The sequence below is a fragment of the Actinia tenebrosa genome, unplaced genomic scaffold (assembly GCF_029948245.1).
Source record: "Actinia tenebrosa isolate PJP-AT-01 unplaced genomic scaffold, QUT_ActTen_1.0 PGA_scaffold4__44_contigs__length_22323623, whole genome shotgun sequence".
NCBI classification, from domain to species: domain Eukaryota; kingdom Metazoa; phylum Cnidaria; class Anthozoa; order Actiniaria; family Actiniidae; genus Actinia; species Actinia tenebrosa.
The window spans coordinates 2,409,030-2,430,506 of record NW_028292581.1 but is presented as its reverse complement, the minus strand read 5'-3'; the positions used below and the strand labels follow the sequence as shown (position 1 = coordinate 2,430,506).

At 38.6% G+C, this 21,477-nt stretch overlaps 3 protein-coding genes across 4 annotated transcripts; 1 reads left to right on the top strand and 2 right to left on the bottom strand.

The window, feature by feature from the left end:
* Positions 1-2,120: 2,120 nt before the first annotated feature.
* On the bottom strand, positions 2,121-6,949 carry LOC116306779 (serine/threonine-protein kinase Nek8). Its single transcript, XM_031716871.2, has 4 exons — positions 5,953-6,949; positions 5,272-5,507; positions 4,657-4,843; positions 2,121-3,847 (listed from the first exon to the last, which is right to left on the bottom strand). Exons 1-4 carry the CDS (start codon positions 6,812-6,814, stop codon positions 3,033-3,035), a joined length of 2,100 nt encoding a protein of 699 aa, XP_031572731.1. The 5' UTR covers positions 6,815-6,949; the 3' UTR covers positions 2,121-3,032.
* LOC116306778 (coiled-coil domain-containing protein 13) lies at positions 6,159-15,757 on the top strand. 2 transcript variants are annotated; one of them, XM_089036586.1, is made up of 13 exons: positions 6,159-6,221; positions 7,990-8,064; positions 8,387-8,492; positions 9,007-9,146; positions 9,291-9,359; positions 9,703-9,807; positions 10,315-10,419; positions 10,896-11,069; positions 11,582-11,758; positions 12,222-12,730; positions 13,586-13,696; positions 14,279-14,479; positions 15,213-15,757. In XM_089036586.1, the coding sequence occupies exons 3-13, from the start codon at positions 8,444-8,446 to the stop codon at positions 15,376-15,378; spliced, it is 1,806 nt and encodes a 601-aa protein (XP_088892712.1). In that variant the 5' UTR covers positions 6,159-6,221; positions 7,990-8,064; positions 8,387-8,443; the 3' UTR covers positions 15,379-15,757. The 2 variants fall into 2 exon arrangements, with proteins under 2 accessions (XP_088892712.1, XP_031572730.1); XM_031716870.1 differs by lacking the exon at positions 6,159-6,221 and adding an exon at positions 7,201-7,437.
* On the bottom strand, positions 15,097-19,621 carry LOC116306780 (uncharacterized). Its single transcript, XM_031716872.2, has 3 exons — positions 18,477-19,621; positions 17,567-17,750; positions 15,097-16,957 (listed from the first exon to the last, which is right to left on the bottom strand). Exons 1-3 carry the CDS (start codon positions 19,455-19,457, stop codon positions 16,875-16,877), a joined length of 1,248 nt encoding a protein of 415 aa, XP_031572732.1. The 5' UTR covers positions 19,458-19,621; the 3' UTR covers positions 15,097-16,874.
* Positions 19,622-21,477: the final 1,856 nt, after the last annotated feature.

Genomic DNA, 21,477 nt, shown 5'->3' with positions numbered 1-21,477 from the left:
GATCGAGTTGGCTGAAGGAATGAACCTCCCACAGAAACAAAGGTGCATGCACGTATAAAGTTAATTGGTCTGCACAACTTAGGGACTTCTTCGATAAGTTCGGTTTTGGGAGTTTAGGAAGGTAGAGATTTCTAAATATTTCCAGCAAAACTATTTTATATCTGACACAGAATGAAGTCGTGATTAAATTAAATCTGACACGAGATAGACACGCCAACTTTGCTTCGCTTTTTTTTATGAAGTCAGAGTTAATAGACTCTGATGAAGTTAAATGGTTTCCTGCCCAGGCTAATCAATCAGTCCATCCAATCAGTCCAACAATCAATCGATATCGATCAATGGATCGATCAATCAATTAATCAGCATAGCCATATTTATGATTAATACTTATACTCAAGCTATAATGTTAATACAAATACCGGCAGATGAAAATTACTTAATTAGTGATTTTTAACAAAATATGTGATATTAAATAAATTAAGAACAAAACTATTAAGTATGATTTATGAAGTCTCCAGCAGAAGAGAGTGGTAGTTGCAATTGCTCTCTTTCTGGGAGTTGCTGTTACGCTACTTAGCTCCGTGGTAAGAACTATTCGGTTTTGAGAGTTTAGGAAGGTAAAGATTCGGAAAAAAAGTGTACTAAACACAAAATACCAGGTTGTGAGCGGCAAGTGGATTTTTTACAGAAACGTCGATTTCAATCAGGCTCAGCCCGGAAGACACGATTCTGATATTCCGATTGCAGCTGATGGGCCAACTGGTGTAATATATTTGCCATTCAGCTCACGCTCTATCAGGATACTTAAGGACATCGACGACTCGGTAACGGTGTTTGAAAATTGGTACTATGGAGGGAATGCTAAGGTTGGCGACTGCTAGATCCTATATTTTTTAAAGTGACGTCTAACTTAATATTTTCAGCATTGATCCTACATGACGTGAACTGAAGAAGTAGAAAACATTGGACTTGTAGACTCATGTTCTTTCATCATGGAAACTTATTTGTTGAGGCGCGCGATCGATATCTTTTGTTTAGTTGGTTACGCGCGCTGTTTCATGCAGGAAGATGTTCCTTGATAAAAAAGATAGTTTCACAAGTTTTGGCCAAAACTTTCAGAAATTGTATGAAGATAATTTATCATAATTCTGTATTTTTCCAGTCGTATATTTCAGGTTGTCCAGACAGAACTTCTGATTTCCCCTCTGGCTCGGGAAAAATGCTTCATCCATTATCGTATAGCCCAATAAGACTTGGAGTCTTTTCACTGAAATAAACTATTCCGGAGGCCAAAAGATGGGAAAAAAGGTTGGTACGCTACCTCGGCTGAAATGGGCTTCCCTAATGACAAGTTGAAGAGTTTTCGACCAGCGTAACCGTTCAGTACAAGAGTCCGATTCCTGGTAAAAATAAATAATTGCCAAGAGCAGAAAATATACAAGGCCTCTTGAATTCAACAATTTGTCACAGTGCAAAGGAAAAGAAAGAAAAATATAAAAACATTCGTTAGTGAAACTGTATTAAATTCGGAATTTTTGTCAAAACAAAGAGCTATTAAAACTAAAGTTTGACTTTAAATTGAATGCTTGTCTTTATTTGTTTGGCTTTGCTCTTTTGCTTATAATAGCTATAAATAGTTTTGTTTCCACTGACTGTTCGCTTTATGATTTCATCAGTGTTAAGATAACGGCTGTTGTTTTGGTGTTTTGGCATGCGACGTCAAAGGACCTCAATTTGGAGGACAAAACAAAAAAGTTTCAATCTCATGAGAATTGGAAAACTATTGCTTTGCCCTCCCAATTGAGGTGCATTCCAAAGTGCTGTAAGGGGTCTATTTTAGATCAAAGTTTAGCTACAAATTGTTTACTAGAAGGGAAAATAGACACTCGGGAATGAGGGCGGATAAATGATCTTGCCTCTTTGTCTGTCCTCTCACTCTTTTCCATATTAGACTCTAACGCAATGCCAGATTGCTGGTTTGTGAACCTTTTAAATTCATACTTGTTTTCAAGTACTTCTAAACTTAAAATTTTAAAAATCGCATTGAATTTGGTGGAAAAGTAATCATGTTCCCCCACCCCCCCCCCCCCCCCCAACCCCAAAACTGTGAACAGCAAAAATTTTGAGGTGCCCCATTTATTCCTTTATCCAACCATATACACAGTTGTAATTTTACCACGGTCTCTACATAGGGGTAAAGCTTTGTGCAAAAACACCACCAGAATCCAGACAGCTCGCAAGATGGGCTGATCTAAGTGAAGGAACGGCTAACTCACAGATCAAACCAAGTAAACAACCTCTGGGCTGATCTAAGTGAAGGCACGGCTAATTCACAGATCAAACCTAGTAAACAACCTCTGGGCTGATCTAAGTGAAGGAACGGTTAACTCACAGATCAAACCAAGTAAACAACCTCTGGGCTGATCTAAGTGAAGGCACGGTTAACTGACAGATCAAACCTTGTAAAAAACAACCTCTGGGCTGATCTAAGTAAAGGCACGGCTAACTCACAGATCAAACCTTGTAAACAACAACCTCTGGGCTGATCTAAGTGAAGGCACGGCTAACTCACAGATCAAACCTAGTAAACAACCTCTGGGCTGATCTAAGTGAAGGCACGGTTAACTGACAGATCAAACCTTGTAAAAAACAACCTCTGGGCTGATCTAAGTAAAGGCACGGCTAACTCACAGATCAAACCTAGTAAACAACCTCTGGGCTGATCTAAGTGAAGGCACGGTTAACTCACAGATCAAACCTTGTAAAAAACAACCTCTGGGCTGATCTAAGTGAAGGCACGGTTAACTCACAGATCAAACCTTGTAAAAAACAACCTCTGGGCTGATCTAAATAAAGGCACGGCTAACTCACAGATCAAACCTAGTAAACAACCTCTGGGCTGATCTAAGTGAAGGCACGGTTAAATCACATATCGAATTGGAATTAAGCGTGTTAGGTTTTGCAGACAGGGACAGCTTTTCAGTTAGCAGACAAGGAAATTACAAATGTTAAAACTACCTAATTCAGTTTTCTTAGTTTTCTAGTGAAAATTTTCCACATAGCAAACTACCACTGTGGCTACACGAAACAGATAGAACTATTAATTTACTCGGAAGGGAAATGGGTTTCGGTAAATTACAGTCTTCCTCAGAACCATTCCCAAGACGGCCCCTCGCGCCCTTACCCCATGAAAACACCTCGTTGTCAGAGGTCACAGCAACAGTAAACGTGTCTCCGCATGCTACCTGGACGACGACGTAGTCACGAAGACTTTCCACAAACTGTGGCACGCGAGCACTACCTTCTCTTACGTACCCGAGTTGCCCGAATGAATTGGACCCGAAGGTGCAGCACTTGCCATCTTTGGTTAGGACTGCGGTATGCGACGTTCCCATGGAAACGGCAGTTATGGTCAAATTGGTTAACGATGCAGCAACAAGGGAAAAAGTCAACGATTCCTCAACAGGACTGGCCTTTAGATCAAGGGCAAGTTTGTTGCATCTGTTGCTTCCACATGCCAGAAGTTTGTTATTCAACGTCAAAAGAACCGAACAATCAATGCCACAGTGTACCGAACGAGCACTGAAATTTTCCGGTAGGGTCACAAGTTGAGGAGATGAATGCTGTTCGTAGGAACCGATACCTAACCTTCCATTGTCTCCACGGCCCCAGGAGAAAACCTCGTTATCAGCAGTAACGACCATGATATGAGAGGGACCACACGAGACTTGTTCTACTTCGTATCCTAGCAACGCCTCGACGATCTTGGCTTGGTTAATGTCGTTAAAATTGCCATGTCCAAGGCAGCCATGCATGCCACTACCATATGTCATCAAGATACCTCGATCTGGATGGGTAGAATATGGGTAAGATAAATAAATACTTATTTCACTTCGTGATATGGGGAGTCGTTGGCAAGTCTTCCTAGCCAAAGGTTATCAAGATACCTCGATCTGGATGGGTAGAAAATGGGTAAGATAAATAAATACTTATTTCACTTCGTGATATGGGGAGTCGTTGGCAAGTCTTCCTAGCCAAAGGTTAATGATCATGTATACAACACACTGCACTACCCCTACATTTTATGTTATATTTAAACAAACTCAAATTCAAACTCTCATGTTGATAGATGATATATCGTTTTAAAACCCAAATAAACGAAGGGAATGCATAATTGAGGAGTTGAAAATGGTTTCATGGCCTGCAAGCAACACTGGATATTCCAATTAACCTCAGTATTCTCAAGAATAATAATAATAAGAAACAGCAGTAGTTACAGCTATTCTTGGATCTTGGAATGACCTACAGCTGTGTCTTCCATCATTTGTTACCCATTGCCTATGATCTTTGACTTCAACAACCTTTTTAAAAATACACATCAGGGCCTGTGTTATATCTCATTATAAGCATGCATCATGCCCCTAACATACTGGATAGAAAAAGAAATGTTAATGGGCATAATGGCCAACCACCATGAGCTTCAGCGATGAAATAAATAGTAGTTATTTTACGCTTTGTGGGCTGTTGCAACAGCCTGGTTGTATGAAGTGTGGATAGCAATATCCAACGGATAAACCCTTATCCAGTGGATAAGTCGATGCTGTCATCCAATAAATTTATCCACTGAATAAGATTTATCTGCCGTCCCAGACTGACCTGTTAAACAAGCAACAAAGAGATCACCACAGGATACTTGTACCATAGTTACACCTGATTGACCAGCAAGAAATCTAGGGATCCAAGTGTTATTATCTGATGATACGAGGCTGTTCTTATTGGCTTCCCATAGGATCATTCGCCCATTTGCTGTCACTCCTGTCTTCATTGTACGGCCAGCTGAGACCTGTTAAAGAAAAAACTTCAGGATTAAATATTATTATAGCAACCGAATGGTAGCTTGCATTCAGCCGTTTTATTATCCTCCAAATTTCGAGGAAATTAAACCGGCTGAACTCAGCCTACCCAATGGCAGCTCTAGAGGGCAATGAAATATATGCCAACACACCCTACCGATGTGTCAAGATTTTTGCAATGTTTTGAACCCTGAAAATAACGACAACTAGACTGATCTAAGTTAGGCATCAACATGAGGGTCAAATTACCATTTTTGTGCAGTCTAGGTTTCTGATTGGCTCCACTACCCAAAGTTGGAATGCATTATTTTCATATTACATTTTAATATGGTTCTCTAGTCTGACTAGTCTAAGACCCCGTCCACACTATGCCGGATAAATTTGAATCCAAATTTTTACACTGAAACTGAAAACTTACCTGAGTTACATCAGAATCATGCTGTGGAAGCTGGAGCTTGGTCGGAGTGGTGATACCTCCTCCCCAGTGGTAGACAACATGTTGGGGCTCTGTGGGCTTTAAGGAAAATGAGCCCAGGTTGTCTGGGAGTCCCTCCAGGATTGCACTTGCCGAGTTAGAGGACGATGTACGAGGTAATTGAGCAGTAACTTTAGTACTACTACCAGAAGACTTGGAGCGAGAAGGTGGGATAGCAGCTAATAGTTAAAGGGATAAAAAAATCAATAAAAATTGAGGTAAAGATCGAAGGAGGATGGAATTTTTGAGGGATAGCAGGACACAACTCACTGTGGTTAGCTGGTCTGGTTTCAACCACAACACTGAACATTTTAGAGCACCAACTTTTTACAGTTTGTTTGTGAACCCCAAACACATCAATGTAATAATTATAGGGGAGTGGGGGAAGGGGCTAGCTACACTTAAATAGGAGGTCACAGGTCTGCTGCTAGGCCTTGAAAGGGGAGGTTCGTTTTTCTACCAATCTTAGTTATGCCATTTTTAGAAAAATTATAATAGTGCTAAATATTATTCGTACTCCTACAAAGGTGGAGAGGGGGGTTCATTTGAACCATGGAACCACCCCTAGCATCGGTCCTGGGTCATAATAAACACATGGTCAAGTAGGTAAATTCATATGCATACCCGAGATGCCTGCAAGTGCATGTGCCCTGGGTATCCGAGTACATGGTACCCTACCAACATCCGTAGGGAGGTCAAAGAGAGCATTAACCACAACTGGTTGGGCCATAATCTCTGGTATTCCAGGTCTTTTAGTAGGGTCCAAGGCCAACATGCTCAGGATCAACTTACGCAGTTCTTGACTATACCTCTCTGGAATTGGAGCAAAGTTCCCTCTTATAATCTTGAGGACTAGAGCTGGTAAATTAGAAGCTTCAAAAGCTCTTTTCAAGGTAGTTAGTTCATACAACACACAGCCTAATGCCCATATATCACTCTTTTGGTTGTATGGCTTTCCTTCACAGAGTTCAGGCGATATATAACAAGGCGACCCAATGACTGTGTTTGCTTTGCTCTTACTGCTCAAAATTTTTGAAATTCCAAAGTCGACTATCTTAACAACTTTCCGTTTTTTATTCAACAATATATTTTGTGTCTTAAGATCTCTGTGGAGAATATTTTCCCTATGGACGTGTTCTAATGCTATTAAAATCTGCACAAAGAGGCGGAGGATTTCATCTTCGTCCAAAAGTTTTCCTCCTCGTTGTTGTAAGTAGTCGAAGATGGTTCCACCTTGCGCGTACTCCATGGCGATCATCAACGCTTTATCCTCCACAAAACTATCAAAATAACGAATAATATTCGGATGCTTGAACCTGGAGAGCACAATTACTTCATTAAGGGCCGATTGACGCTCTTCTTTAGTCATTTCGTCAACAGGAATTTGTTTTATTATCACGAGGTAGTTGTCAACCTTTCGACGACAAAGGTACACCGTTCCATGAGCACCGCGTCCAACTGTGCGGATTTTCTCGTAATTCTCCATCTTTTCCACTCTTATAACCACTCCAAAGTCAAACACATTGGCCTACCACTGGTAAAGAATCGAATTAGCAGTATAAGTCCGGAAATTATTTTAAAAAAGCTGTATCGGAACGTTTTGTCATAACACGTTTGCGTCGATACGGTTACAAGGCACAGGGAGCCCAACCTAACTGTGAATCGACGAATAATAAAAGAAAAATAGTCAAAACTTTGACAATTTTTTAGAGTTGAGAATTCAAGGATGTATTCAAGACTTTTAATTTCTAAATGGTAGTATTTGAAAAATACGAATATTATTTTGGTTTTTATTAGTTTTTAAAGTTTTATAACTTGAGCCTCCTGTGGTTTTAGTACTCATTCTCCTCTCCTTTGTTTTTCTTGTCAACCAAAATGGCGTCGAAAACAAATCTTCTGTTATAAACAAAACGGCTATAAAACCCTACTATTATGAGCGTTCAGGACTCAGAGACTCTCAGACAGCAATTCAAGCTGATACAAGAACAACAGCAGAAAAAACTTCTCGCTAGAAAGCAAAAAAAGCTGAAGAATTCGACCAAAGAGTCGGATGAAACGCCAGTGGTATCCAAGAACAACTGGGAACCTGAAGACGATTTGGATTTGAGGGTAAAAGTCAATAGAAAGATAAATAATATTAAAGGAATCTTGTTTTAAAAAATGTCTTGAATGCTAAATACTGTAGCTCAGGGTCCAAAGTAGCTTGATATTTGTTAAAAAATTAAGCCTTTATTACGTTGTTAGGCAGCTGACTTTGATAAATTTACAAGCCTACTAACAATGAAAAGTTTAAAATGAAAAAATATAATCTAATTGCGCTTTTCTAAAATTATCTTTCTTCCAAATTTAAAAAAAAAATTTTCTTAACTATATATTCTCAAGGTATGTGATAAGCGACTAGGTGGACAGAATGGGAATAATTCGTATAAATGGAAAAAAGAGTTGAGGGAGCTATGTAAATTTATGAGTACAGTAGCATGGGTGAAAACCATACCCTGTTTGGTGGCACGTATCCCTATATAGGGGAGTACCCCTCTTGGGAGCAAATCATGATTTGAGCAGGTTCCACATGGCCTAATGACTCTCAATTTCAAGAGTCTAGCATAACAAAATTGCATAAAGCATTGCTATAATTTGTATATTTCTTTATTGTTTTGACAGCTTGACACAGTTATTACAAATGGAGAAGAACTAAATGTTCACAGTCAACTACAAGAATTACAGCAATCTCTCAGAGTAAGTCTCAAAACTTGATGACATATTACTTTTATATTATGTAAAAAAAGTATATTAAAAAATATACACACTTACAAGACCAGAATGATATAAAACATCCTATGGGTGAAAACATCAAAAACTTACAGTGAACTTCAAGTAATGCTTAATTTTTATTTTACCAATACAGTCAACTCTTGTTACAGCGGACACCCTCATGACCATCACTTGATGTCTGTAATAGTGAGTGTCCGCAATAGCAAGGTGTCCGTAATATCAGGGTGTCTGCAAAGCGAGAGTTGACTGTAATAATCCTAAATAAAAATTTATAAATCACATTAAGATCCTAAAGGATGAAAATGGAAGATTGTACAAGCTTCTTGGTGAAAGAGATGAAGAAATGCGTATTATCAGGAAGCAGAGGGATAACGAAAGAAAGGCTTTAGCAGGTATTTATCAAGTACTAATACAACTGCTGTATTTTCTACTGCAGTTATTTAAGTAATCCCGATAAAGTCCATACAGAAGAGACCCAAATATTTTGTGGTTGCTTATCAAATGTCTCTAGAGGAGTATAATTTTTTGTTCTACTAAAGAATGTTTGAGATTGAAGTGAGTTTGACCAAGAAAATCTGTGTTAAAGTTGAACAAAAATGAGACAGATTCCATGGTCACTAATTTCTATTGTATTTTTCCACATGAATTATTCATAATTTGATAAGTTAAAGTACCATAGTTACTGTAAACACACATACCATTGCAAGTCAGTGGTATTGTTCAAGTTGCACATTCTTTACATCTTTATATTACTTATACAGTAGTCTACAGCAGGTCAGTGGTTAGAGCTTCTGACTAGAGTGTGGAGTGTCATGGGTTCAAATTCCAATTGGAACTATGATTTTTTCTAAGTTCATTTATGGTTGTCTATGATTTCCAAATTGATTTTTGTTTTGTCTTATGTAGGAACAGGAGTTGCTGCAGATACTGCAGCAGGTAAGATAGTTGAGTTATCCAAAAAGAACCGTGAGCTGTCTGCAGATCTTCAGAGTGAGAAAAACAAGGTCAGGCAATTAACAAGAAAGGTTCAGGACCTTGAATCTCAAGTGAGTAGAACTAATGGTAAATGAAATATCAAAATCACAGCATTAGGAGCACACAATACCAGTGTCAATAATATATCACAGGTTCATATTCATTTTATGTACAGTAGTACATTTGTCTTGACAAATATGTCTTTCATTCCTCAGGTAAAATTATTTGAAGCAAGCAATGTGCCACAGACACCTAAGGATGATGGAAATGGTCTTTCTTCTGAGGTACATGCAATCATTTACTCAGTCAAATCACCAGGGCCTGGTTGTATGAAGAGTGGATAGTGCTATCCAGCAGATAAATCTTATCCAGTGGATAAATTTATTGGATGACAGCATTGACTTTCCTCTAGATAAGAATTTATCCATTGGATATTGCTATCCACCCTTCATACAACAGTAACTTAGTTCCAGACCATTAGACAGCCAGATTGAATCATTCCAGATAAGCCATTTTTACTGAAAAAAGCTATGCAATGGCATATGCAATGCATACATAAATCCCAACTGAGTTTTTCAGTTTCAATTTCTAAGGTGCTGATGATTATCTGATGTTTTGTCATTGCAGGAAGCAAAAGCCCTTCAAGAAAAACTCAAAAGTACAACTTCTAAAATGTCAGAATATAGAAATCAGTGTGAGGGGCTGAAGAAAGAACTGAAGGTCACTCATAAGGTACCAATGAATTTGAGTGCACAATTCATGGGTTACCCTCAATAGCACCCTACATGTACAGTACTTATGGATAATACTTTGAAAAAGTTGAGACTTAAAAAAATTATTAAATACTTGGAAGCCACAAGATAAAGTTTACGCTGGCATGAAAATTTTCCTTTGATTTGTTTTCTCCACTTTCTTTGATTATCCTACTTCCTCCAAACCTAATACACCAAATTCCAATTCAAAGCTTGATCTCTGTCTTGATTCGAGGGTTTCTCTCCAGGTTCTACAGTTTTCCTCCCTCCACTAAATCACTAAATTTCAATTTGATCTGTGTGTTAGCCATGCCCTGACTTTGATCAGCTCAGAGGTTGTTTTACAGTTCGATCTGTGTGTTAGCCATGCCCTGACTTTGATCAGCTCAGAGGTTGTTTCAGGGTATTAATAAAACTTGAAGGTTTTTTTATTGAAAATAGAGTCTGTTATAATTTGTATTTGATAGCATTTTATGCACACATATAGGTACTCAGTAAAGAATTAGGAGAACATGTCAATGTAGCCTCACTGCTGAATGATACAAGTGGATGGAGAGGAAGGCAACAACAGATAAACTCTTTGCAAAATAAGGTTAGTAATATTAGTATTGTTGCTTTTTTAACTTAGAGTTTATTTTTGTGATTTTCATTAGTGTCTTTGGGCCCACAGATGCAGACTAGGAAAGGCCAAGTCAGTAGCAAAATTAGTTAAAATTTCACTTGACATAATTTTCAATTTTGTGCACAATGTTTATCATCAGCTGAATTGCAAGTTTTTGATAGAATTCGTCCTAAGCTGACAGCACATGTTGGTCAGCATTTAACCACCATTTGGAACAGATAATAAGATTTGAGGGCTTTCTTTTATTACACTAAATTCTAATTTGATTGATCTATGAGTTAACCTTGCCCTGACTTAGGTTGTTTTAGGGTATCAGGGTAAAATTTTGGGGTTTTTTATCAGCTGTTTGAAACCCAGCATTTCAATTTTGTATTTTGAGACATTGCAATTTTTGATCTGTTGTGGAGGAATATTATCTTAATATTTCATAATTATTATCATCAAAGGTTGCAGAGCTAAAAGGCCAGCTCCAAGAGGTAGCACGCAGTGGATCGACATTATCCAGTAGTTATCTCCTTCGATCTTCCATGGCCACACCCTCCTACTCATCATCACAGTACGATGACAAACACAAATCTGTGCTTAGAAAAATCGAGAAGGAGAAGAAAGATTCTTTAGAAGTAAAAATTTTTATTTAACTGTAGATCTTGTGTTTGGAAGGTGAAAGACTTTGTGAAACTTTTTTTGAGGGTCCTGAGAGAGAGGGGGGGGGCTAATCCCATTTCTCACTCCCCATTTGACCAAATCCATCCCATTCCCTTTTTTAATTTTAGGTTTGTTTGTGAATCCCATTCCCAGTGCATAAAATCCCATTTTCCCAGCCCCAAAAAAGGCGAATCCCAGCTTCCATTTCACACCTTCAGGGCCCTCTTTCGGACTTTGATGACTATGCAACTCAACCCGTGAGCGTAGAATCGCCAGTGCCTAAAAACATGCGCGCGCGTTTTATACCTTTTTCTGTCCAGATTCGAGTGTTCGCGCGCAATATTTCATTGGAAAGTTGGTTTAACATCCTAAGATGTTATACGAATACTTCACATTCATGAGTTTGCTTCCGCCTTGTGGAATACTCAGACAACATAGCGCAAGCGTAACTTATTTATTAATAGATCAAACTGTTATCGTTCCACAGAAAACAAAAGAGGAATTTGACAAACTGAGTGAAGAACACAGCCACGTAAAACAAAAACTGGAGGCATCAAAAGCGAGAAATAAAGTACTGGCGAACGATCTGAAAATGATCAAGTCACAAAACAAGACGCTGTTGGAGAAAGGCGCTCACGACGATGAGCTGGTTGCAGCGCTTATGGTAAAGTGAACGAAACCTCTTGACTAGACTCATTCTAGGTTTTTTCCGTGTTCTCCGATTTTCCTGTACTCCTTCCGCAAAATCCCAAATTTCGATTTAATCTTTGACGTAACACTGCTGCATCAAGATTCAGTAAAATTCAAGTTATTTTGTTGGCCTGTGTTGAGTCATTTATATAAGTAGGGCAGACAAGTGACGAGCTATAATAGACTCTTTGATCTCGCGCGCAATATTTTCCTTTTTCAGACCATTTGCCATTCCTTTGAGTATTATTTCTTTAACGTTGCACCGCACGAGAAGACAAAAGAATATGAATACAACTTAAACAAAATCTTATTCTCATTTAATAGAATTACACATGGTCTGAAATGGGAAACCATTACGAGGACGTTTAAAAAGTTATATGATTTTCCTTGGGCGTAAATATCATTTGATGATGTTATTTAACGTTCTATCTTTACAGAGAGAGCAACAGCAACTCAAAGAAGCCTATAAAAAACCGTCATCTTCCCCACCCCCCCAACCCCAAGTCATTGTCACCCAAGACAACACGATGATCAATCATTTGAGACAAATATGTCAACAACGAGACGAACGCATAAAACAACTGGAACAAGAACTTGAAGACCTCAAACAAACGTTACAAAATGAAATCATGGAGAGAGAGAATCAAGATCACAAGCCCCGTCCACAGACCGTGTCTGTTGGCTGTTGTACCGAAAATCAGCCCACCCTCCCCTCCCATTCATCCAGCGATACGAGCATCAACCGCTTGGTATTGGAGGAGAAAGAAATGCAAAGTTTTAGTAATAATGATGCAGCGCCTGGAACGCCAAACCGAAGAAACGTTCCTCTAAGGAATGGATTAAACAGTCCATCATCTCGGAACGGTAAATCAAGGTATTCGATTCCTCCGACACCTCCGAGTGCGGGTCGACTGAGCAGCGGACGACGGAATAGTGCTAGTAACAGGTGAGCAGGCAGACACGATGCATCACTGCACCGATGTTGCGAGACATGTCACACAATGCAATTTGTTGCACGCAATGTCGCTGGAGTAGAAAACGATGCTACCTCAGCAACACCATTGTCTGCAATATTGCGCGCAATGTTGCACCGTGTGTCCGCATGAATTGCTTTGTTGTGCACATTTGACGACAATTGCCGACAACGTTGCAGAAGTGAACTGGATCGAGATCTAATTTTGCAACGTTGCGCGCAACAAGTTTCAACGTGTGAATACGAACTGCAACATTGCTGTTCTTCCTTGATGTTCTATGTCCAATGAAATGTAACTTTTTCTTTTACCGCTGGCCGAATAGACCTCTTTATTTTAGCTAGGAAATAATGTTTTCCCATTTCAGACCACGTGTTCTTCTCTTAAGAATAAGACTTTTTGTTTGAGTCGTATCCATATTTATTTAAACTTTCTTCTTATGCGCAACCATTGAACAAAGAAATGATACGCTAAGGAATGACACGTGGTCTGAAATGGGAAAACATTACGCTCAAGCTAAAGAGGACTATTGGTTAGCAAACCTTCATAGTGTTGTTGTAGGAAATGTTGCCACATGTAATATTGTGCAACATTGCAAGCAACGGTTGAACCGTTCGTCCGAGCCTTCGATGTATTTTGTCAGCATTAGAGCAATCAAATCTCAACTGAAATAGTAGCCCGTCCACCACTCAGCATTGTCAATACTGCAATGTTCTATTAAAGAGTACAGAGGTATTCTACTCTTGCCTCAAGACTTGCGTCAGCCCTTTTGATCAGGGTTCTAGAGTACAAGAAAGCAGGTTATAATGTATTTCTTGTCTTTTCTATAGTGAGGAGGTTCATGGTTTGAGATGTCAGGTTCAAGAGTTCAAGTCCTTACATCAGGCTGCTGAAGTTGAACGAGATAGACTACTAGAACTTGTATCGCTATTACAAAAACGGTTAGTGCATGTGTTGTCTTGCATACTAGTACAGCATTTCTTAAATTGCGAGAGAGACGAATTTAAACTACCCCATCTCAACCTACTAAGTTCCTTCTGGCGTAAAACTATTTATTGTTAGAGTAAGCTGCATATCAGCCTTAATATTGTATTATTTGTTTGCTTGACATACGGCAAAGGCTTTAACTGCAGGGGCGAATCCAGGATTTTTTCTAGGAGGGGGTGCACCGTCCTGGATTTTTGTCTTAGGAGGGGGCGCATCCTTTGCTTACATTCTTAAACACCAATAATGCAGTGGATAACAGCTCATATAGGGGGAGGTGCGCCACCCCTGCACCCCTCAATTAGATCCGCCCCTTGACCTGTAATGTTTTATTATTGAGTGGGATACCTGTGTTGAAGGTTTGCGCACTGCATAAACTAGGACAACTGGATCAAGGAGATGTTACGATGTTCCGTCCTTAACGCCGCACTAAGTTGAACTGGAAAACGTGATCGATTTACTGTTAGTGGTTTTGATTATGAAAAAAAGCAAGGAAGAGTTGGAGCCAATCATGTTTTTTGTTACTGAATATTTGACAGGATTAACGAGGAAAGTTCAAAATGCTTAGACGTGACAACAAAGTTTCAAGAACAACGAAGAATGAATGCTCATATGGAGAAACAATTAGGGAGAGTACAGTCTACCACAAAGATACAAAATACGGCTAAGAACAAAGTTAGGGGTTCGTCATCGCAGAAATTTACTGATGATTCCGAAGAATTAGAAGAAACAAAAACTTGGTAAGAAACGATTTATGTGAAGTAACATGAATTGCGGTCTGAAAATAAGGGAATGGAAGCGAAAAGTTTTTGAAAAGAAATGGAAAAAACGCTACAAGAGTGGATTTATTGTGTATAACAGAACAGTCTTTGCTCGGAAAAAAGAGAATGAAAAGAAAGGAATTGGGAACGCGGGGAAAAAGGAACAATTGAAGGCCAAGGAAGGAAAGAAAAGGAAGAAAAAATGAAAGAAGAAAAGAAAGGGAAAGAGCTTGAAGGAAGGAAATGTCAAAAGGAAAAGAAAGCGAAGGAATTGAAGAAAAGCAAGAAGAAAGTAAATGACCGGGGAAAAAGGAAGACTTGTTTTTTCAAAGAAGCATTTTTTACAGTGTCACGTGCCCAACTGTGGCCACCCAACTTATTTTTTACTACGTAGTTAGCCAATCAGACAGCGAGAATTTGTGCATTTGCACGTGAAATCACTCAGCATGACCGCAATATTTAAAATTATTTCGTACTCTTTGCAACAAAAACTTAAATAAATGGCTAGGAATTTGCCTAGGTGATTACTATTTTGGTCCCTTCGCTGGCTAACACTGCACACTAAAAAGTCTTTAAATTGATAGAAACAATTGGAGGAAAGGATTTAATTGCATTTATTGAAAAAAATAAGATGGGTTGCTGGCCATGGTTATGCGCGTCGCTCTGTAAATACACAGTAGTCGTAAAATTCAAAATTTGGTTTCATTCACAGGCTTGAGATTCAAAAGGACGAAAACGATGATCTCAAAGAAGCTTTAAATTCCACTCTGAAAGCAAAAGAAGAAGATCTCAAATACTACCAAGACATGATGGAACAAACCAAGAAAATATTCCTCCAGGGTCTGCGTCAGTTTAGACAAGGCTCAGCCCCCAGCTGACATCCACCGCGGCTAATTACAGCGATAAACTACAAATCTTAAGTAATCCCTAATAGTTAATTACCCTGAAAGTGGGTTTTTTGATATTTATTGGTCTGCTCAAGGATTTGGGGCGCCATGTATGTGGGGTTATCTCATAAGCTTTCTTAATTGACGAGACGGCGTCCACTTATAAAGTCGTTGAGGTAATTTCTGCGGAGTAAACTTGTAAAATAATAATGTCATATAGAAGTGTCGTCTGTTTCGTGGGCTTATTTTGTACAATTTTAAAAATGTTTTCACGATCAGTTTCTATGCACAGAAGACTTGGTATAGATGCTATGATTTAGAGTGTATGCAATAAAGTGGTTTTCCCTACGGTATGTTACCGTATCTCTAACTACGCGTTGTGATTGGATGAATTACTGGAAGACAATGGGAAGCCATTTCGATGTTAGAGCAGTTTTCGCATGACTGTGAAAAGCCCAGTGTCGTAAGCGTGCCGTGCCTGGACCGTGATGTTTTCTAGAATTTTAATTGGCTGATTTTTTTCTCGCGCAATGTGATTGTTCTGACAGTGCCGTGACCTTTCGTGACGAATTTCGTGACCGTGTCCCCGTCGTGTTGATGCCGTGTTCCGGGTATTCGATTGGAATGGAGAATAAATTCTCGATTGACTGACTCGAGTGATTGGACTGGTATACGCCTTGCCGTGTCACGACCGTGTTCTTGCCATGAGCTTTTCACAGTCATACGAAAACTGCTCTACAGCCATTCGTGCCGTGTACTTGCTGTTTCTTATTTATTTTTTGAGGACCAGCCATTTTTTAATGGTTGTCTCTAAGGCAGGCAGTTAAACACAGCTATAAATGTTTATCATATAAAAGCATAAAAGAGAGATATATCAGTTGCAATTGATATACCTAATATAAGTATATCTGTTTAGAAATCCTTCGAAAGGTTTGTTTGGAGTTTGTTTCAACAAAAGGTGAATTAAAATATTCGTATCTTGAACTTAAACGTTTTGTACAGTTCTCGTTGCATGGAATTGAGGCTGGGAGGGCTGAAACAATAACAGTTTTTTATCCGCTTGTCTGATTTTGATCAGTCTGTCCTCTGCATACCTTTGTTCCGTCTAACAAAAAAAAATTCCCAAACTCAGCCCAGATGTTGCAGGTCGATTTTGGATGTGTTTTGTAATTGAACTTCCTGCCCCCTTGTGTCACAAACTGTGAATCATGATGATTTCTGGTGGTGATGATTGATTGGTGATCATAAGTGAAGTTTGTTTACTAGTTTGAGTCGAAACCCTTTGCTTGTTGGCAAACCAAAAAAAAAATTTTTTTTTTCAGTTTCCTTTTTTTTTTTTTTTTTTTGTTGCCGTTGACCTTTCTGCTCCCTCTCAGTGTTGCAGAAAAAATGTAGGATTCGTTGGTGAAGTTTGTTCATTGGCTTGTGTCGATGCTCTTTGCTTGTTTTGAGTGTGTCTTGTTGGTGAACTTCCCCAGTAACGACTCTTATGGATGATTCATTGGTGTGTTTTGTTCACTGACTTCTTGTGTCAATGCTCTTTGCTTCTTTTTGGTGAACAAGACAAACTCTGTTGAATATGGATAAAAAATAGAAATCCAGTCAGGACACTGTGGTATTAGGTAACCTGAGTCAGTTTTTTTCAGACCGCAATAGCTCTTGCTGAGCCAAGGAGTCAAGCAGTTCAAGCATCGGTCGCCAAACCCTTCATTCCAGTAGCAATGAGATAAAGAAAGGCCCCATAGTCGGGTCTAAGAGGAGGTAGAGGTAAGCTAACTCTTGTTTTTGGTGTCCTGGGGGCTTGAAGGAAGACAAAATAGACTCGTACATATTCGTAGCACCAGGGTCACCCTACTGCAATTTAGACGCTCGGAAAGAAGCATTACATCTAAAGAAATAAGGGTGACCCTATTGGTAGGGGAATTCTTGTTTTAGGTGTCTCCTGGGGAAGGAAAACAAAATAGACTCGTCCGTAGCACCGGGGTCACTCTAAAGAAACTGTACAAATATAAAAATATAAAAATTGGGATTTCAATTCGCATAAGGGTAACACCACTTTTGCACATCATGGCATAAGTGTAACACCATTTTTTCACATCATCAAAGACAAACCCGCAAAATGCGCCCAAGGGAAAAATGCAAACGTGATTTTTCCTATAGTACGAAGAATATAACTTGCCTGTAAAAAATCTGGGAAGAGTAAACATTTTTCCAAACAACTGTGCGTAGCCTTTTCTATATTCTTCGATAAAGACAGCGTAGATAATAGGGTCCAGAAACTGGTTTCCAAATGTTCCTACCAAAGCGAACTCTGAGAAACGTCCACTGAACATGTGGTCGGACATTAGGCTTCCCATGGCGACCTAAAACAAGATAAACTGGATTGATTTTTCGTTTCTTTAATCTGTTCTGCCGGAAGTAAGAATACCATTTGAGTGCTAAACAATGTGTGAGCAAACAAGATAAATTGGATTTATTTTTCGTTTCTCTGTTCTGTTCTGTTCTGTTCTTTTTTTTTTTTTTTTTCATGTTGGGGAGTTCGATCTCAAGGTTTCTGTAGTGGGAGGGAAACCCGTTGCCAAACAGCCGGAAGTCAGAAAACCATTTGAGTGCTAAACAGTATGAGCAAACTTTTCATAACAATAACTACATTGTTTGGAGCAAAAGTTAAAGAAGTTAAATGTGTAGAACAGTGGCTTAATTGAGCGAAATGAGAGTGCATCTAATGGACCGAAACTAAGCCAAAAATCCATTTTTCCTGGCTTAAAACAATGATGGGAAGATTCAACCAGGAAATGACGCAGTTCATCTGCAATTTAATCGTATAGAACAATCTAATTTCTTGGTTTGAATTTATAATTTTAAGATTTGGTATTTGATTTTGTTGTGTTGGTAGATGTTTGATTTTGTTATATACAGGGTGCAAATCCACGGCATTTAATAGAAGCACAAAAAATGGAGGCAAAGGTGTCAATGCAATGTTGAAAGATTAAAGCAATAAGGCTAAATTGTTCAATTAATAGCCACGAGTGTCAAAAGCTTGTGAGTTAGTTTTTTTGCAATCCATTAAATAAACACAACACACTCACCATTAATGGAATCCAAGTAGCAAAGTACACAATCCCAGTAAAAAAGGTCATCTTAGCGTAACTATTTGTGATGCCATGGGCATTTTTCGCCAGATGAATGCTGCCATTTGATCCATCTTCGCTTCGGTTTACGACCTGAATGTCTAACTCTTGAGCTTGTTTAAGATTTTTGTTCCAGAAGCATCGACTAAAACAGCTCAAAACACTGTGTACGAGATGTAAGATAAGACAGGCAGCCGAGCTCATGAGAACAGCGAATAAAAATGTGTATTCCTTGCCTTTTAGAGGAAGGCTTATCTGTTCTAGTTGACATAGTTGAACTTCACCATACCGCTTGCTCATATATCGTGTTGAATTTGAAGCGCTAGGTTTACCTTTAGGCCCAAGTCCAAGATATGGTAGCGAAGATATCACAAATGCTACCAGCGCTATTCCAATAACCAGATTAGCAATAACAACTGAAGATCTTTTTTGTATATTGATTCGACTTTCTCTTGATGTTGGCCTGTTGCTCGAAAAGAATGAGTTGGAAAGGCGATCTCCAATGCTCAAACCATCTCGGTATTGCCCCTTGACATTTAGAGCTAAATATGATGAGTAATTCATGACTGTAACGAGGAACATCGCCGAGAGCTTCAACCAAATGAACATCAAAAAGAACATTTCACAAACCCACGGTCTTGGTTCACTCTTGAATAAAACCTCGGACTTGACAGAAACGCACTCGTCTTGAACAGATAAGTATATTGGTAACGGGACCAGGAGAGTAAGTAAATCGATGATACATAGCGCTGCTATTAAAATATCTCGTCCTGCGCTAGGTCTCTGTTGAAAATTAAAGACGACACACAGAGGAAAGACATTAAGAATCAAACCCCCTGCTCCAGCGAATATTAGGTATAAGTTAACGGGATTAACAAACTGACAGTGTTCGGCGACGTGCTCCATGACCGATGAATTGGTAGGTTGTGTTTCACTCATGATGAAAATTCCTGCTTCAACTTCAATGTTTACTTTCAAAATGATCCTTGGCGCTATTCCCTAGAGTTTTGTCGGATCTGTTATCGAAAGAAAAACAAAAAGGAACGTCTTGTGTGACCTTTGGGATGAAGTATAAGAGAGGCGACTTCCTGTTGGCGGCCCTCGAGGGAATAAACTAAACAAGAGACTATTTATTTGCGACCCTTTACCAGCCAGATTTGCTGAGATTTGCATAGATATATTTGCTTTTGTCTTGATATCTTCTCAAGGGATAAGGTCTTGGAAAATATTTGCTATCGTATTACATTTTAAAGCAATCTTAATATGTTTTTTCAAATAGCACTCGAAATGGATTTATAGGTATTAAAATGCCGCAAAAGGGACTAGAAAAAAGAGGCTTAAAATAGCAACATAATATTTATATAATTCATTCCTAGGCTGTCATTCTGTATTTTTATCTTGGTTCATCTGATTGAGATGTAATGGGATCCTGGTGTCATGATAGCACGCGAGTTCCTGCATTCTCGACTTTCACATCCCCATAATGCCTTGTGTTTTTGTGGGGGTAACCAATCAAAAAACTGTCCCAAATTGAAAGGTTTCTTAATTGAATTTATACTATACCTGCTTTTATCTGTACAATACTGATTATCAGTTTATTCCAAGTTATTTTTGCGTGTACAGATCGTCAAGAGTTTTGGTCTTACAGAAAATGTATTGACTTACGAAAAAATGGTTAAAATTTACCTTAAACGTCTTCAAGCTTCTATCTTTTTCTGTTTTTTACTTCTTCATTTTATCTTTGGATACCAAACAAGGTATTTTCAATATTATCTGATCAGCCTTCAGCAAAATAAGTGGGTTTTTACCCTCTGATTATACCCCCCAAAGACGTAAAGGATTATGGGGATGTGAAAGTCAAGAATAGTAGATAGTTTTACGGCTACACATGCATGCATTCATTTCCGAATCTGATATTAATTACAGCTATTTCAAAAAGGTTGAATACTGAGTACTGCATACTGACTAGTGTATTCCAAGACCGAAATGCATTGTGGGTCATAGTGACATTGTCTAAAGTAGGATTAATAGAGTGCAAATAATATACCCGTGAAATAAATAGCTAGCTAACTAATTACTAACTTTGTGCTATTGGTTGCCTAAGTCTAATTAGTCAAAGAAATAGGCGAGCCGTGACGGATAAACTAGTGCACGTGTGGTACCCAAGGGCGCGCATTTTAAAATAATTTTAAGCACGCTGGCGAAAACTGAAACAATATTTTATTGTACATGCTTTTCCTTCGTATAATTTGGCATGTTCGCATTTTCAAATTCGTATCTGTTAAACAAACAAGTGAACTTGATTCATGTTTTATGACTTGATATTCAACTGATGACTGTATAATCTTCAAATTGTCTAGTGTTTCTTAAAGTCATTGCTTTTTCGTTCTTAGCGTAAGCTAAATTTCAAATGACGATAGTTTTTCTTCGTTAATTGTCCACACTGCGGGCAGAAGCAAAAGTGTCGTTCTACGAAGTTCAAACAAGTAGGGCAAATACGGTTCAATCGAAATGGTTTTTGGACTGGCCAAAGCCAATACGCAGTGGACACCTGGAGTACTGGAACACAACATGCACATTGGAGTTATAACTGATGCCTTTCTCGCCATTTTCAAGGAAAAAGTAAGAAAAGTTTATGGAAGATCTTGGCGAATTTATATTTAACTGGCTTTTTAAATTATCTAATCAATAACGATTTTGATGTTCTACAAATTTTAATTATAAAAAATAAAAAGATAACAGAAAACACGTAGAAAACACGTTTATTTGCGTACTGGTTTTCTTTAGCTATAGTTGTTTGAGTCTTGATTTGTTTTAGTTTATAAATGCGTATTGTCTTGATTTTTAGCGCGATAAAACAAATAAAAATGGTAGAAAACACGTTCATTTGCGTACTGGTTTTTTTGTGTCATGATTTACTGCAGAATTAAATGTGCGTCTTGTGTCTTGATTCTTAGCT

Excerpts from the sequence above, each read along its gene's own strand:
- LOC116306780 (XM_031716872.2), bottom strand. The coding sequence starts at position 19,457 with ATGAGTGAAACACAACCTACCAATTCATCGGTCATGGAGCACGTCGCC. Across the intron at positions 17,751-18,476 it reads CTACTTGGATTCCATTAATG|GTCGCCATGGGAAGCCTAAT; the intron begins GTGAGTGTGTTG and ends ATCTTGTTTTAG. Across the intron at positions 16,958-17,566 it reads TCTTCCCAGATTTTTTACAG|AGTTTGTCTTGTTCACCAAA; the intron begins GCAAGTTATATT and ends CATATTCAACAG.
- LOC116306779 (XM_031716871.2), bottom strand. The coding sequence starts at position 6,814 with ATGGAGAATTACGAGAAAATCCGCACAGTTGGACGCGGTGCTCATGGA. Across the intron at positions 4,844-5,271 it reads ATGATTCTGATGTAACTCAG|GTCTCAGCTGGCCGTACAAT; the intron begins GTAAGTTTTCAG and ends TTTCTTTAACAG. Across the intron at positions 3,848-4,656 it reads CTTTGTTGCTTGTTTAACAG|ATCGAGGTATCTTGATGACA; the intron begins GTCAGTCTGGGA and ends CTACCCATCCAG.
- LOC116306778 (XM_031716870.1), top strand. The coding sequence starts at position 7,261 with ATGAGCGTTCAGGACTCAGAGACTCTCAGACAGCAATTCAAGCTGATA. Across the intron at positions 9,147-9,290 it reads TTCAGGACCTTGAATCTCAA|GTAAAATTATTTGAAGCAAG; the intron begins GTGAGTAGAACT and ends TTCATTCCTCAG. Across the intron at positions 9,360-9,702 it reads GAAATGGTCTTTCTTCTGAG|GAAGCAAAAGCCCTTCAAGA; the intron begins GTACATGCAATC and ends TTGTCATTGCAG.